Raw genomic sequence first — 16,997 nt, forward strand, 5'->3', positions numbered from 1 at the left:
ACAGCTAGATTCTCAGTTGATCCTTGCACAGAACAGCTGTCTCTCTGGAGTTGGTTTGCCCGCATGCGCAGTGTATCCTCCCTTCTCCGGTATCCGGGCTGTTGGCAGCAGCAGCAGTGCATATAGCTCATGTAGAATCTCAATAGCTAGACAATTTTTGCCTTTGTTTTTTGTTTTGTTTTTGTTTGCCAAACGCATGGCTTATATTCAATAATACCCATATTCTTTTACGTCATTGCAGTTTTCTAATAAGACGGGTGTTTATTGCTGTGTTTTTTTAAGACGCTGACCTTGTGCTGAATGTCATTAGAGGATCTAGTTACGGGTACGGTAAGATGCCGGTTTGTCATCACTGATAGGACGGTACTAGTGGACACGATTTCACATTTGCGTTTTAAACACATTGTGTTTTAATTCGCATTTGTATGTATTGCAAGCTTCATCGACTGTTCTTTGATTTTAATAATTTTGTGAAATTGTTATTTTGTATTTAGTTATTTTAATATATGGTGCAGTCGGGGGGGTTTACCAGGGATATAAGACAATGTTTTAGCAATACAATAATATTTTTTTTATTATTATTATTATTTAGAATTTTTATTTAGTTCTATTATAAAATATTTCTAGATTATAAGCGCTTTTCTACTGTATTCAATATTGCGTGATAATTCAGAAACCTGGAATGCATTAGTATAATTATAATTAGCATTAGTATTAATATTGTTATTAATAGTAGTAATAGCAATTTTCCAAAATATGCATTTTAGTCGTGGCAAATAATACGTTTTATAGGTATGATTATCCTCTAGATTTTTTTCCAATACTGTAAACCAGCCTCTGCACACAGATAATTATTTATTTATTTATTTTTGTCTTGTCATATCCCTGGTGCATGTCTGTGCAATTATGTAGAAGAGAAACAAAAAAAAAAACAACAAAAAAAAAAACATTTGTCCTAAACAATGCAACTCAGAACTTCTTGCGCACTGTTACATTTGTAATTTGCTTGTAATTAGAAAAGATCGCCAGTGTGGAATTAAGCCGCTGGCTGTATTGTGTAAAAACCAGCTGACACATTCAGAATGCCTTTGTGTGTTTCACAGAGCCAACGATATTTATTTCGACTGGGCAAGCTCTTTCTTTTTTTTTTCTTTTTTTTTTAAATTTGGCAAGGGTTTGCATTGATTTTGTGATGGTGAACATTGTACTTGTTAAGCCATCAGATCCTATGGGATATTGCTGCTGCTGACATAAGACCCTGCAATATTGTGTTACTGATGTATGAAGATAGCTCGATGGTTTTAAACAGCAGTCTAAGCTGTACTGCGTAGAATAATTAAGAAACCATTCTTCTGTCTATTTGGTCACTGAGGTGCTGGTCTGCATATATGTATTTAGATTTTAACAGTAAAATATATACCACCTGTATCACATTCCAAGTAATGATTTATTTTGTGCACTTTGTCCTACAAAGGAAACATTAAGAAACCCCAAATATTTAAGGCAGATGTTAATTCCAGTAGGATTTTTACTAGTATGCAGCTGATTTGAATGATGTTAGAGGCTGTACAAATGTTTATAGAACCACCAATTCCCCTTAATGTATATTTGAAATAGCCCTTAAGACCAACTTTTTGTTTTTAGTTTCTTACTGCCAGTAGAATTTGTACTGGTTCTAGTTGCTCAAAGTATTGAAACTAGAAATATTAATAATAATAATAAATATATATATATATATATATATATATATATATATATATATATATATATATATATATATATATATATATATTTTTTTTTTTTTTTTTTTTTTTTTAAAGTGTCATTTATCACCTAGCTCAAACACAGCCACACTTGCTGATTGTGACCTTTTGACCCTGTGTTGAAAGTTAAAGCCTGTGAAATATAATTGAAGACACACACACCCACACACACACCCACACCCACAGAGTCTCTCCAATGCTCTGCCCCTCTCTGCCTCCTGGGGACAGCTGTCCATGTAACAATGCTACATAGTCACTATTGTGCATTAGCCTAAATCCAGGAAAAGCTACACTACCAATGTACAAAAGATAAATCAGATGTTGGAAACAGGACAATTGTATTGCAACAACTACAAAATCTTTTACAGATAACACTTGTCATTACCTAGATGTTTAAAGACCAATATTTTTTTTTCATTATTAATTGAACCTAAGTGAATCCATTTCATTGACCCGATTGCTAATTAGCTAAATGTGTAGTTAACAATTAATACCTTATTCTTGTTAAGTAAAGTATTTACAATTGAATAAACCACCATATGGAGGCAGTGTGGTCCAGTGGTTAAAATCGAGGGATTGTGACCTGAAAATCACTGGTTCTAATCCTTTCTCTGCCACTGACTGACTCACTGTGTGACCCTGAGCAATTCACTTAACCTCCTTGTGCTCCATCCTGCACATGAGCTGTTAAATCAATGTCATTCTGTAAGTGAATTGAATATAGTTCACAGCCTACCTCTGTCAATCACTTTATGGTGGTGGTCCACTGTGAAAGGCACTATATAAAGATGTTGTTATTATTATAAATAAACAATTTCACAGGATAAGGGTTGCATCCATGCCCAGTTGAACTTTACCCTAATTTTCAACTGTGGGGAATGAGGTAGACAAATAAGTGAAGTATAATTTGAAAGCTTGTTTCAGGAATTTCCAACCAAGTATGATTGACTTGTAAGTAATTGATGTAAAGTGTCAAGCAACCCATCTTGGTCCACATGAGCTGGAATGACCCTGAATGAATTGGAAAAATCTTTTGACAGGCATGTGCTGTTTTAGGGATTTAACATTTTGGAAATGTCAGCAATTGATTTAATAATTTTTTTTTATTTTTTATTATTATTATTATTATTATTATTATTATTATTATTATTATTATTATTATTATTATTATTATTATTATTTTTATATATAGGTCTTAACTGGATAATCAAGGAGGAGTTGGCATCATGGAGATCATTGCTCATTTCATTAATGACACCATTCAGTTCTACAAATGGGGCCTTACAATATCAGGTAATTCTTAATGTTTTGGATTTGTTAAAGATTTGATGCAGGAGTCTAACACAGTTACAGTATCTAATGTTTTGGTTAAATGCCAGCAAAGCTTAAATGTGTCAAACTAAAATTCCCCAGACAGATTATAATGTGAGTCAACAGGAACATGTTTCTGATTATATATATATATATATATATATATATATATATATATATATATATATATATATATATATATATATATATATGTGTGTGTGTGTGTGTGTGTGTGTGTGTGTGTGTGTGTATATATATATATATATATATATATATATCAATTATATAATATATAGATATATATATATATATAATTAATCACACTCTGGTTAATATCAATCACATTTCTCAGTCATACATATAATTTCCACCCTTCTTAATATCACTTTTGAAAATGTACATGCAAGTAATTATTATATACTGTACTAGTGTGAGGCATAATAAGATCAAATTATCATTTAATGAGAGACCATTTTGTTAAAAGTCAAAAATGGATTTGTGTTCTGCTTTTGATCTTGTATTATACAAACAATACATGTACATAATTTTGATAGCAGTGTTACTGTTTCACATCTCATAAAGGAAACATTATTGCTGTTCTGGAGCCTGCCATTCATATTTGGCTTTCCTTGCATCTCGCAGTTTTGTGCCAAGTGTTTTGAGTGTAACATTTAGACCCGATTCTAAAGCTATCTAACTGAGAGCCATTATTTATATGCTCATTTTTTATATTCCTTGTGCTTGTCACTTCAACAAGGTGTGAGTATTGTAATGGAGAGCCATCATTAGTTTGTTTGCTATTCTACATTTAAGTATGAGAAAAGGACAAACTACAGTAGGCATTTTGTTGTGGCAAAATAGGAATTTAGGTTACATTTCCCAAGACAAAATTTATTGTGGTGGTATCTTTAGATAAATATATACAGTATGTGCATCATAAAGCACGTACAGTATTAGCGGTTGAAAAATGTAGTATTTCTCTCTTTGTATTTTTGTGTTTCCCAGACAAGCGGGTGGAGAGTTGGCCCCTGATGCAGTCCCCTCTACCCACGTTAGCAATAAGCTCTCTCTACCTTCTCTTCATCTGGCTGGGTCCAAAGTATATGCAGAACAGGGAGCCATTCCAGCTGCGCTCCACACTCATCATCTATAACTTTGGGATGGTGATACTGAATTTATTCATCTTTAAAGAGGTAGGATTACTTCTTCATTATACACTAGGAAACCAAGGTACTGTTTTATTATTATTATTATTGTTATTATTATTATTAGAGAGAGGTTTAATTATTTATGATTACAACAGTACATGCCTTTTGAAAATGCTTATAATGAAAAACAGTAGGTCAATAATGCTTTCTAATAAGTATCTTGTATTGAAATATTGCTCAAAGTGTGGTAAAGCATTCAATACAGTACTGTGGCACCCTCACTACAAATGGACAAAAGGACCTGAGAATGGACAGCGACAGGCACTGTTAGATCCCCTTACTTTCAGTGTGTGGAATGAATGGATCTAACAGCAGAGCGTGCTTGCATTAATAGAGAGAAAATGTCTTACTATTTTAAAAATATTGCATTGGATCTATGTGTGTCTTAAATGACAACTTGTTATGGGAAGAAGAAATACTAGTGCATCCTTCTTGTTTGTATTCACATTGTATCCAGAAGTTTAAAATACTCCTGTGGTCTCCAAGAGCTCTCAGAATCATGTCTATGCATCACAGAAAACAAAAAAAATTATCTTTGACCTGTTCCCGTAGGGTGAGAAACATGGCATGTGGAAGTATAAACAATCCAACAAAACCATTAGTCAGTGCTATGTATTTATGTTATAGCTGGATCTGCAAGCCAGTTGCAAACTGGTTTAGGGTGTAATCTAATTGTGAGTAGTGACGCACACTCTGTGGAGGATACCCACTTGGGTGTTTTAGCTCAGTTTTAAGGGTAACTGAAAGAGCATGGAATCCCAATTACACTTTGGCTGCTAAACCTGGAACGTTATTTCGAATAGAAAAGAATAATAGTATTGACATAGCCTGCTACTGTTTTATTTATATTCATTCTGCACCCAGACCACATGGGTGAAAAGGTGACCCCTGTTTTTTTGGGGGTTTTTTTGGTCTGGCTTCCTGAACTATAACTGAGCTTTTTAACACATTTTGTAACTGCTGCATTGGTATGTAACTGGAATGGAATGTAACTGTTTGACTACTAGAATGCCAATGTGACAAACAAGTGATATTTTTTAGCTATTCAAAATAATCATAAAACTCTACTGTGTTGTGGTGCAAGAATTCAAGGAATCAGATTGATATGACCTGGATTCAAAAGATTATTCTAACATGTGCAAGTAGGTTAAGCATACTGCCCAGCGAAGAGTTGTCTCATGATCATGCATTAATTCTATTTCAATTTCAGTAAGTGGTTTGGCAGTGGTAAACTGTGTTCTGTTTGTGTTTTAGCTCTTTCTTGCTGCAAGAGCAGCTGGTTACAGCTACATTTGCCAGCCAGTCAGTTACTCTGAAGATGTTAACGAAGTTAGGGTAAGTATTTGTTTGGTCATAAGCAGTTGCTGTCCAATGTCCTGAACAGCATTGCTAATGCCAGTCTTAAGAATTAAATAAGTGGCTCTGCAACCCAACATATTGAAACTTAACCCTATTGAATTATCTGATCAAGTAACCTAATTAGAAAGGAGACTCCAATTTCATAGGGCGGCAAGTCTGTGACGTACAGGGGAGCCATGCTTAGGGCTTTCAAGGTCGCTAATGCATATACAATACCGTCAGTCTGAGGTTACACCATGCATTTTACAGAGCAGTCTGTATCGGTGCTCCTTATATTCACGGAGCAAGTGAGGAAATACTGGGCTGGATAATAAAAGCTACTTACATCCTGATTTTTTTTTTTTTTTTTTTTTTTTTTAAATGAAAACCATTAATAATTCTAAATTGGATATGAAATAACTTAAGACTACTTATAGGCTCCTAGATTTAACAGGTCATTTATTTTTTGAATTTGGTTTGTTTTTCCTTTCTGAAAAAAACTGTGGTAATGACGATTTGGAGCTTTCAGACCATGGTGTCCTTCAGATGAGCGTAGATTAAAGGTCCTGTGGCAGGCTTGTTAACCCCAGTGTCCTTTCACTGCCGGCCAGGCCCTGTCTTTACTCATCTGGAGCGATGCTGATGAAATATGGATTTTGGAATGTGGAAGTCCACCTACCATCTGGAATCCTTAAATACGGATAATGGGTGTATTTGCAGTTCAGATGCACTATAACTATATTGCAGGATAACACTCAATATGGTACTGCTTATGAAAACATAACTGATTGTGTAGTTTATCCCTTATGTTATGACGTACAGCACATCAAAGTTGTACACAAAAGGCTATAACTGTTCTTGATTACCTTTTCTTACCATGCTATTGTAATGTGTTACTACAGTATGCATGTGCAATGGTGTACCACAGTAACCTTATAAAGGAGCTTCCAGCAACTCCTGATCTGGTTTACCTCGGTCAGGAGTCAGCAAGGGCAATGCTTCATGAAGAGGACTGTGTAAAATGAGCAGGGAAAAGAAGACAAAGAACTGCATCATATTGAACTTGGGCACTTACCAAGGCCAAAGGAAAAAATCCTGCTGTCAAATCTCAAGACTGTTGTGGACAGCACAATAGATACTGTACTTCACAAACTGGTCGTCTTTACAATCTGCTTACTGTCAAGCTCCTAATGTCTTCAGAGCTTACGGGATCATTACTGACCTCCTTATCTCCAGATTATAATTGTAGCTTTATTCCATATGGCACAATATGGGTCTTACAGATTTTTAGTCTGAAGGTTTGTGAAATGTACTATTTATCTGGTGTATTTCACAACTAATAACGAATTTATACAAACTCTAAATGGCAGAGCATTTTACTAAATGATAACATCAAAAATGTCTTTTTTTGTTGTTGTTGTTTTCAAGGATCTGGATTGATTTTCATATTAAACAATGAAGCAGAAACAAGAGCTGACACTGAGAGAGAACACACATGATATTAAAATTTTGTGTGAAATTACAGACTACACATTTATGCCATTATGTTTGATTGCCTTTTATTTGATTCTGTTCTGCTGTATGTATAGTAATTGTGAACATGTGTGACTGATCCATTCTGCCTGCCTCACAGATAGCAGGTGCCCTGTGGTGGTACTATATCTCAAAGGGAATCGAGTATTTGGACACCGTGTTTTTCATCTTGAGAAAGAAATTTAACCAGGTCAGCTTCCTCCACGTCTACCACCATTGCACAATGTTCACTCTCTGGTGGATTGGGATCAAGTGGGTGGCTGGAGGACAATGTGAGTACAGAGAGCAGCCACTGACTGTGCAGGGCACACAGATGACAAGCAGGCAGGCAGGCTTGGGTGAAGGGGATTCTCCAGGGGTTATAGAGATTGTGCTCTGTATAAATGGGAGGTGGGTCAACCTCAAACACAATCAGCCAGGCACAGAACAAAAGATGTGCTTATTTTTAAATCCAAATCCAAAATCAAATCTTTGCAAATATCACATGGTTATTTTGTTAATTAAAGTATACTGTAATTGTTTATAAGTGCAATTTGTGATCAGTGTAACTACAGTATCACTAGGTGCCTTGTAAGTCTAAGATGTCAGTATCTCATTTACAATAGTTGCTTTTGGAATAATTTACTGCTGCTGATGCTGCTCAAATATTGTAGTTTTTAATGTGCAGCAATACAAAAAAGCAGACCCATACCGAAGCTTTGGATTACTTATGTATCTTGTGGCAGAGTGAAAGCCCTATGTAAATAGTGTGTGTGTGTGTGTGTGTGTGTGTGTGTGTGTGTGTGTGTGTGTGTTGTGTGAATAGAGTTAGCAGGGTGGGGGTTGAAATCTTCTCTGCCAGAATGCATGTGGGAATATGGCTGTAGCCTTCGTTGAATGATTGATGGTTAATTAGGCTCCAGCCACATGGGATGTAAAGAGGAGGAACATCTTTGTTCGGGGTTGGTGTGGCAGGATAGCACTGTGGCCCAAGATGTTATCAGCAGGAAGCTGCAGTTTAAGCACTGAGTGCACATTAATAATTACAAACAAATCAAAACCAGAACAAATTAACAGAGCCTACAATAAAGATTGAAACAAAATAAGCAAACATCGCCATCCCTACTAAGTTCCAAAACAGTACAAACACACTCACCTAAGCTTCTGTCACACCAACCCCCAGCAAATTATTTTCTCCACTTTATATACCATATGGCTGGAGCCTAATTAACCATCAATCGTTAAACTAAGCCACATTCCCATGTGTATTCTGGCAGGGAGGATTTTAACCCCCTCATACCCACACTATTTACATTCAGGGCTGCCACACTTACCTATTAGGCTGTATTGTTTGCTCTTTTTCAAGGGTTAGTATAGCAAAGATCCAGGTACTACTGCTAGTCTTACACAGTAATTTTTGTATTTACTATTAAACTCACCTTTACATCAGATTATATGTTATTGGTAGGCTATAGCAGTCTTTAAACTACTTTCTCAGAGGAAGAATACAAAACTACAGCACAAATAAAAAGTAAAGCAGAAATAAAATTCACATCCTGCATCTTCATTGACCTATAATCACAATAATACCCTCTGCATCAGAACTCCCCCAGAGTTGTAACAAACTGTAACGTTCTCTTCTTTCCTGTTAAATATTTAAAAACCTGAAATGATACATTGACGAACTATATTAGCAAAAAAATAAAAAAAATAAATAAAAAAATCAACAGAAATAAACTGTAATCTGTGAATCTGTTGTAGAAGGTAATTGCAGTCCGTTATTTCTTATAGCTTTCTTTGGAGCCCACATGAATGCTTCTATTCACATCGTCATGTATTTATACTATGGACTAGCAGCATTTGGCCCGCAAATCCAGAAATACCTGTGGTGGAAGAAATACCTAACTATTATACAAATGGTAAGTGAAGTATTCATACTTCCTACAATTTTATTCCCGCTGTCAGTCTGTAATTAAGTTGTGTATACTATATATATATAAATAGTTTTCTATTACCTTGGTAACATAGCTAACCTTTTGTATGTGGGCAATGGTCATTGTCTGTGCCTAAGTTCTTAAAGCAGAGCTTTTTTTCCCCTTCTTTTCTCAGATTCAGTTCCATGTCACCATTGGCCACACAGCCCTGTCTCTCTATATAGACTGCTCCTTCCCCAAGTGGATGCACTGGGCCCTGATTGCCTATGCTGTAACCTTCATTGTCCTCTTCGCAAACTTCTACTACCAGACCTACCGGCACCCAAGGAAGGAGACATCCTCCAAAGCAGGAAAAGTGGCTGTGAACGGGGTCGTGTCCGTGACAAACGGGGTGAGCAAGCTGGAGAGCAAACTCGTGGTGGAGAATGGGAGGAAGAAGAAAAAGGGAAAAGCAAAACGGGAATGAGACGAGAAAACTGGCCTTATCGAAACAAGTGGCTTTAGAAATGAGGAATCCTCCAGTTTTGAGACGTGAACGAATGATTTTTCTTTAACTTGTGACAAAGTTATTAAAAGAGGGATATGTGTTTTTAATCAGATTCTTGTCTATGGTTCAAAAAGACCATAAAGACAAATAACCAAAAAGTATATAAATAGAATGCATTTACAAAAATAGAGGAAAGAGTCAGATATCTATCCTGACAGTGTACTGTTTCTTTAAGCTGGTATACACTAAGATTCAAGTAATACAACTCGAAACCTTCTTCCCTTGTTAACTGCAGAAAAGAAGTACAGTTTTGCCCTACACACTAAAAGCAATGTAAATCCTGACAGCAGTTTACATTTATATATTTATTTTTTCTTCAAGGGTTTTTGTTTTCTAGAGATTGCAGGTGTTATTTTTTGCAATTTAAATATTTGAAGAACTACCCAGAATGTGCATACTATTTTATTGCCCCATCATGTGTATGTCATTAATCAATATTTATAAATGCCCCATGAATATTTGGCACAATAAAAAAAAAATACCAACATATTTTACTGTTGGTACTGTCTTTGTGAAAGCTTGTATTAGATTTTAGCTACATTAACAAGCATTCATACAGTCTTTTTTTAAATCACTGTTATACTAAAGCTGGTCCATATATTTATATATTAATGGGACTGGATCTGACCTCTATTAAGCATGAGGCAACTTTCCAATTCCAATGCCACTTGACAAGATGGGTGGGGAGTGGGGAAGATATATACTACAGATTGTTGATCCTTTTTGTCCTGGGTATCTCACAGCAGCCCAACAACACTGACTACTGACCTCTGACCACATAATCCGATTGCTGCTTCAAGAGCCACAGGGTCTCAAAGAGTACACGCATTTCCAGGGCTGGTCTACAGTTGCACAGATTATGGTTTGATTGTAGCTGTTATTCATGAACTTCTTTATCAAATACCACCTCTCTTAGCGCCTCACCTCACGCACTTGTAGTTTAAAACAAGTATAAATGTATATCTTCTGATAGTTAACGATTATTCACAATATTGTAACATCTCAATGGTGCATTCTGTGGCAGTTTTATGTTTTGTGTGTGTGTGTGTGTATATATATATATAAATAAAATCTTAAACTTGTGAGTCTAGCATATTAAATCAACAAAATTACAATCCTTTTTTTTTTTAAGCTTGCAGAAAAGAGTAAAAAAGAAGAAAGGTTACATTTGAAATAGGGCCATCTGTGTTGACCATAGCAAGCTTAAAGGGTGATAATGATCATGTTACCAAGCCTAGTTAAAGTAGTGTACAGTTATAAAGGGGGTAACAAGGTTAAGTAGAATGCCTGATCCTTTTAACAGCAGTTTACCTGTTTTATGGTTGGAAATGTACTAGAAAATATGGGAAAATGTTAGATCTGCATATTTAGTTCAAAATATAAGGCAAATGTGAATACCCTTGACATTCCCTTAACACTCTTTTAGTAACTAAGCAACACAACCGTATATTATGTAACTGGTACATTGTTTTGATGAACCACGTAAAAAAAAAAAAAATAGTGTTTATTGGAAAATGTTACCTTTTAGTCAACTGCAAAACAGAATTGTCCTTGAACTAGCATTGAACAGCAGAATTATACCTTTTTGATGAAACAAAAAGCTGACAAATAAATACACTTTACTCGGAAACGGCAAGATTTTAAACATGAAGGTTTTTTTTGCTTTTCATACTAGAACATGTCATTTCCAACTTAATTGCTATGCATGCAGGAATTACTGGACCGACTCATCAGGGTGTAGTGTTAATGCAGTGTAGCATTTTGCATGTACATTTTGTGTATTGCTTTTGAAACACAATTCACTATTAGCTAGGTATTCTGAAGGGATTGTAAACATTTGAAAGCCAGTTTATTCATTTTAGACCATTTCCCATTTAACCAAAGAATAATGGTAAAGCCTATATGCAGACGGTACACTGCTGTACAAGTACTGGGGCACAGTGTGTATGTATATAATCATAGTGCAAACTGAAAAAGTGTATTGCATACTAATTATATCAAAGAAAGCTGTCTGCATCCAGGTCTCCATTACCACAAGTAATATAGACGGTGTTCTCCCTTTCAATGGGCAGTGCCACTCTCAATGCCCTCACAATATTACCAGGGATTTAAATATACTGTTTTCAACATAGTTCTCAAATTTGTAGCTGTTCCTCATTTTTATTTAAACTTACCAGAACAGCTCTAACTGTACACGTTTATTAAACTTGCATTAACATATTTTAATGTTTGCTATTACATAAAAAAAGAAGTATGCTGGGGCATTTCAAAGGACATATAGCAGCGAATGCCATTAATAGTTTTTACCTTGTTTTGATGTTTTCAGTCATTATGAATGGGAAAGTAATGGCAAAACCACATATCATTTCTTTTTTTCTGGTCCTAATTTGGAAACTCTGATTTACTGATTTTAAATCATGTGTTTTAATACTCAAATGTCTAAAGGATGTAAATTTCATTTTATAGTCTCCCCATACCATCCGAAATTGTCATAGCAGACGTTTGTTAAATTTTTTTGTAATAGTTATATATATATATATATATATATATATATATATATATATATATATATATATCCACAAAAAAAAAAAAAAAAAAAAAAAAAAAAAAAAAAAAAAAAAAAAAAAAACAAAACAAAAAAAAAAAAAAAAAAAAAAAAAAAAAACACCAAAAAGAAAAAACAAAAAAAAAAAAACAAAAAACAAAAAAAAAAAAAAAAAAAAAACAAAAAAAAAAAAAAAAAAAAAAAAAAAAAAAAAAAAAAACCCAAAAAACAAAAAAAAATATATATTATAGATTTATAATATATTATATATATATAAGATTTATAACACACGGTAAATTATGGTGAATGGTACGGTTCTGAATTGTGTTCTTTCTGTTTATAATAATCACTAAATTAAGTGTTGTATTTGCTGTGTAATTGAGAGGATTGTAAATTTCAGAAGTGTACAGAATGTTACATTCTCATAAACAATGCTGTTCAGCATTATGAAGGGCAGTCAAAAGCCAGGTAAAAGTTTTGTTTTGTTTTTTTGTTTTCTTTTAATACTGATTACCATCATTCTGTAAAAATTGTTTTGTTGCTGCAACTACAATGTAAATAAACAGAATGCCAATCTGTTTGCTTCACATCTTCGTTGTTTTATTTCTTGCCGGTTTCTCATACTTGAAATATCACAAGTACCACCTGTGTTTAAAAGAATTTGTAAAAACGTTTACCTTATTTAAAATGACCTGTGAAAAAAAGTATTAAAAAAAGAAAAGAAAAAAATTAAGGTGGTCTGTTCAATTTTATGTTTTGGGATATAAAAGTAGGTTTTTGTTTGTATGTTTTGTTTCTTTACCTCATATTTGGACAAAGCAAAGTCTTCAGTAATGTAAATAAATTATCTATATATAGATATTTGGAATTTACAAAAGAAAAAACTACTTCCCTAATTCCCACACACCAAATACACAAATATAAAATACAAATACAGAAATCGGTACAAAAATCTTAAAAACCAATTCCTTTTCACTATGATAAACGAGGGTATGAATAGCAAGGAGAGTTAATGAATCTACAAAAATGGGGTTGGTGCCACTGAGATAAAATGGCTGCAGTGTTGTTTTCATTCCTCGTAGGGCCCATCTCGTCGCTGGAACACACACTGCGAATGTTGAGGTTAAGGACAGGCTCCCGTGAGCCTGAGGACGAGGTGTACACAGAGCACTGGTAGGTGTCAGTGGTCCGGGTGGCTTCGGCGAGGCTGCCTTTCTCTGCCCTGGGCATGCAGTGGAGATGAATGACTGGCAAAAGGTACCGGGCCCAGTCTAGGAAGGGCATTCAAGTTGTGCCAAGTCATGATTGGACCGATGGTATTAATAATTTTATATAATTTATTATCTGTGAGAAATGTGATCTGGCGAGCCGATTCACTGCACCATTTTTCAATTAGTGGCCTTAATGGTCATTGTTATAATACAGTCAGCAACTCGTCATGTCCGACCGTATAATTTGGTATTTGTGGAGATGAATGACTGGCAAAAGGTACCGGGCCCAGTCTAGGAAGGGCATTCAAGTTGTGCCAAGTCATGATTGGACCGATCTGTGAGAATGTGATCTGGCAGCCGATTTCACTCACCTATTTGTCAATTAGTGCCTTAATGGATATTGTATTAATACAGGTCAGCACTCGCATGTCCGACCGTATAATATTGTATTGTGCACGGGGAAGGCAGCAGTAGGGCTGGTAGGTGACATAATCACATACAGAGACAAATGCCTGCTTTACGCTCCTTCCAAAGGAGCCCCCTGTTTTGTACAGCAGTATCAGCGCTATGCTTTAGTGAAAGAGGTCCCGGGTTCGCGCCCGCCCTCTGCCTGTGTATGGATTGCCTTGCCCTGTGTGATGCGCCTGAGTGCGGGAACCGAGATCACTACAATATTTTGACTTCAGTGATGGTTAAACACGTGTGATGCATATCTGATTGTTTCATTTTTGTCCATTCCAACCCTTGTCCGTTTTTCAGGGAACACAAAAAAGATACAATATCAAAAATACATACCTGAAAAGACTGTGTGTTAAAATAAGTAGGCTTCCATTTAGATGTACTGTATTGGTTTTGTTGGTACATTACCATATTTTCAACAAAAGTAGTATTTTAATTCAGAACGATATGATTCTGAAAGTATCACTTGCCAAAAGAGATGACTGGACACGTGGACTGGAACACAGTAATTACTTTAAATCTGGTACATATTGTAGCAGTATGTATAATTCTCCGTTAACAACCAAACAGCTAAATTAAATCAAAATGTTACCCATACACAGAACTGCATACAAAGTAAAAGGTAATGCAATTTAGCAAAAGATAAAAATAAAATAATAATAAAAGTTTCCAGAATTAAACCAGTAACCATAATTGCAGAATATAGTGCTCGATAAGACCCTAATGTCACAGTTCACTTGCAAATGAAAATGCACAAAAACAACTAAAGATACAGATTTAAAAAAATAACAATACATCACAGTATCTAACACTGTTTAACTGTTACATTTCCATAGCTTGTCTCTTTGGCTGCATTTCAGTCAGGAGAAACTGGAGGAAGAGCTGTGTAACTACACAATAAAAACAAACCGATTTGGCATGCAAGGAGAAAAAAAAAAATTATATATATATATATATATAAACGTGACTGACGTATCTGGGTAACGCATATCCAAGTGCTGACTGCATACAGGTAATTACAGTGCTTCCTCGTTGTAAGGTGGCCCTTTAAACCACGGACCATGTTGTAAGGTGCTATAGTCATGGCTACCATTTGACCCCTAATACCATTACACTAGCACTTGTGTTCTCGCTATAAGGCTGTCTCTGACCTATTGTTTCCTACTACAGCATTATAAAGGATGTGCATTGCAGTAGTAAAATCTTCACCTATACAAGATTGGACAAATAATTAAAAACAGCATGTGGTGCAAGGAAGCCTTAAGCTGCCTCTCCTTTGTCATGCCTTTCTCAATCAGATGCTTAACCCTCCTCCCTTCAGTAAAATGACAGTCATTGAGAGCACCAGACTACTGCAACTCCTTCTGTAAGACAATTCCAAGACCAGCCTGCAGAGGCACTGCCCTCAGTGCTGAACTGCAGTAAAAGTGGGCTCTGGGGGTTGGACTGCTGGAAACAGTTCTGAAGATCAAACTGGATCCCTGCTGCATATCTGGGTAGAAAACGGTAAGAAACACAAAGTTAAAACAGTTATCCAATGCACTGTATTAGATGACAGAACTGAGATAATCGCTGTGACACAATTGCAAAACGTATGTTGCTGAGAAGTTTAAAATCTGCATGTTCTATTATAGTACTGCACCATAAAGGCATGGGCCCTTGTCAAATATTAAAATGAATGATATATTCCAGGTTGTAATGTGACGACTATTTCGGGGGGGGGTCAGGTCTTCATGTTGAATTCCAGACAGGAAAGTAGAATATTGATTACCTTCTAGTAAATTTAGAGTTTGCACTTAATAAATATGAGGTTCTGCTCTTCTATAACACAATGTTCAAACAGCTAGTAACTCATCCAGTGGTAACTTTCAGATAGTAAATGAATATAATGACTCCAGGTAGCAGCAGAAGGGAAACAATCCCCTATAACTGGTGTAGAGCTCTGCTAGAAGAAATGCTACAGGGAAGGAAACCAACAGGCAGGCGCCTTTATAGACAGATTCATCACATTATGCAGGCTACTGTCTACCACTCACTGAGTTCAGAGTAAATAAACGTATTCTACGTGTGGCCAAAGTTGCATTAGTAGAGACAATCCTAAGTGTTGTCTACCTATGTCCTCTGTGTGCAACACAGAATAAAGCTGTATCACGCTACACAGCATGATCAGCTTTGTAAATGCAAGTAAGCTCTAGTTTTAGAGCAGGTGCCCTTAATCAGTGTCACCTTTTTCTCCACTGAATAATATGGGAGAGCAGTGTACACTCACAGTTTTGTTTTTCCAGAGCACTCATGAAAGCATTGTCCAAAACATTGGTCTGCTTGCCATTCTCTCAATGTTACCGCTTCTCAAGAGCACTGCTGATGGAGATAGAAGCCGCATGTGCAGGCCTGTCACTGCGCACTGCCCTTACTACAAGACGACGCTGAAGAACTTAGTTCATACCAGCCTTTCAGGACATTTCAGCTTAATGTGAGCTCCATGTAAGGGAGCTTTATATATAACAAACAACATTACAGACAGAGCTCATACCAATGAACTCTGCAGCAGCACGGCTGTTTCACCTTCCTGGGGTTCTCTGGTTGGTCACTGTCGCACAATGTCTTCCAAGTGATTTCTTTGCCATCCTTCTACATCCGATCAAACAACCCAGAACCAGCTGTAATACATAGCCAGGGTCTAAACAGGTAGCAAATAACATACATGCTATCACAGCTCATGCATTTTTTATTTATTTTTTTATTACACAGATTGATCAGTTCACAGATGCAGATTGATGCATGTTTCGTGGGGGAGAATGGGGTTTGCTTTAAAAAACACATCATGTGAAGGTCAAATGGTTATGTTGAGAAGGAGCTGGATGATAGTTCTATACTTCATTGGCTGGCTAATCTTTAATTCTTGAGGTTTTCTGTCTGATTATATATTTATAGAAAACAAATGCAGGTCTGTTTAATGATACAGGATGTAGTGAAGTAGTCTAATTTTCTACAAGTTCAATAAATACATTTTGTATTGGCCTATCCCTTTCAAAACATAACTAGTTTGTTTCTGCATTATATCATGACAAAAGCATGGAAAGAATCATGATAAACCAGGTAAGTTACTGACCACAGTATAGTCATGCACTGTTTAAAAAAAAAAAAAAAATAATCAAAAGTTAAGCAA

At 35.7% G+C, this 16,997-nt stretch overlaps 1 protein-coding gene and 1 long non-coding RNA gene across 4 annotated transcripts; one reads left to right on the plus strand and one right to left on the minus strand.

Moving 5' to 3' along the window:
* Positions 1–90: 90 nt before the first annotated feature.
* LOC121316262 (elongation of very long chain fatty acids protein 4-like) lies at positions 91–10,759 on the plus strand. Of its 3 annotated transcripts, none has more exons than XM_041251224.1 (7): positions 91–330; positions 2,956–3,056; positions 4,080–4,267; positions 5,537–5,617; positions 7,254–7,425; positions 8,924–9,051; positions 9,242–10,759. In XM_041251224.1, the coding sequence occupies exons 2-7, from the start codon at positions 2,990–2,992 to the stop codon at positions 9,530–9,532; spliced, it is 927 nt and encodes a 308-aa protein (XP_041107158.1). In that variant the 5' UTR covers positions 91–330; positions 2,956–2,989; the 3' UTR covers positions 9,533–10,759. The 3 variants fall into 3 exon arrangements, with proteins under 3 accessions (XP_041107158.1, XP_041107157.1, XP_041107159.1); XM_041251223.1 differs by having other exon boundaries at positions 91–325; XM_041251225.1 differs by lacking the exon at positions 91–330 and adding an exon at positions 2,450–2,468.
* A 3,833-nt stretch (positions 10,760–14,592) lies between these two features.
* On the minus strand, positions 14,593–16,997 carry LOC121315338. The gene is made up of 2 exons (XR_005950246.1): positions 16,362–16,997; positions 14,593–15,320 (listed from the first exon to the last, which is right to left on the minus strand). It is a non-coding gene; the product is annotated as an uncharacterized LOC121315338 (long non-coding RNA).

This window comes from Polyodon spathula, chromosome 5 (assembly GCF_017654505.1).
Source record: "Polyodon spathula isolate WHYD16114869_AA chromosome 5, ASM1765450v1, whole genome shotgun sequence".
Taxonomy (NCBI): Eukaryota; Metazoa; Chordata; class Actinopteri; order Acipenseriformes; family Polyodontidae; genus Polyodon; species Polyodon spathula.

Bases quoted from the DNA above. Each gene is read 5' to 3' on its own strand.
- LOC121316262 (XM_041251224.1), top strand. From the start codon at position 2,990: ATGGAGATCATTGCTCATTTCATTAATGACACCATTCAGTTCTACAAA. The intron at 5,618-7,253 runs GTAAGTATTTGT...CCTGCCTCACAG, and splicing joins AAGATGTTAACGAAGTTAGG to ATAGCAGGTGCCCTGTGGTG. The intron at 9,052-9,241 runs GTAAGTGAAGTA...TTCTTTTCTCAG, and splicing joins ACCTAACTATTATACAAATG to ATTCAGTTCCATGTCACCAT.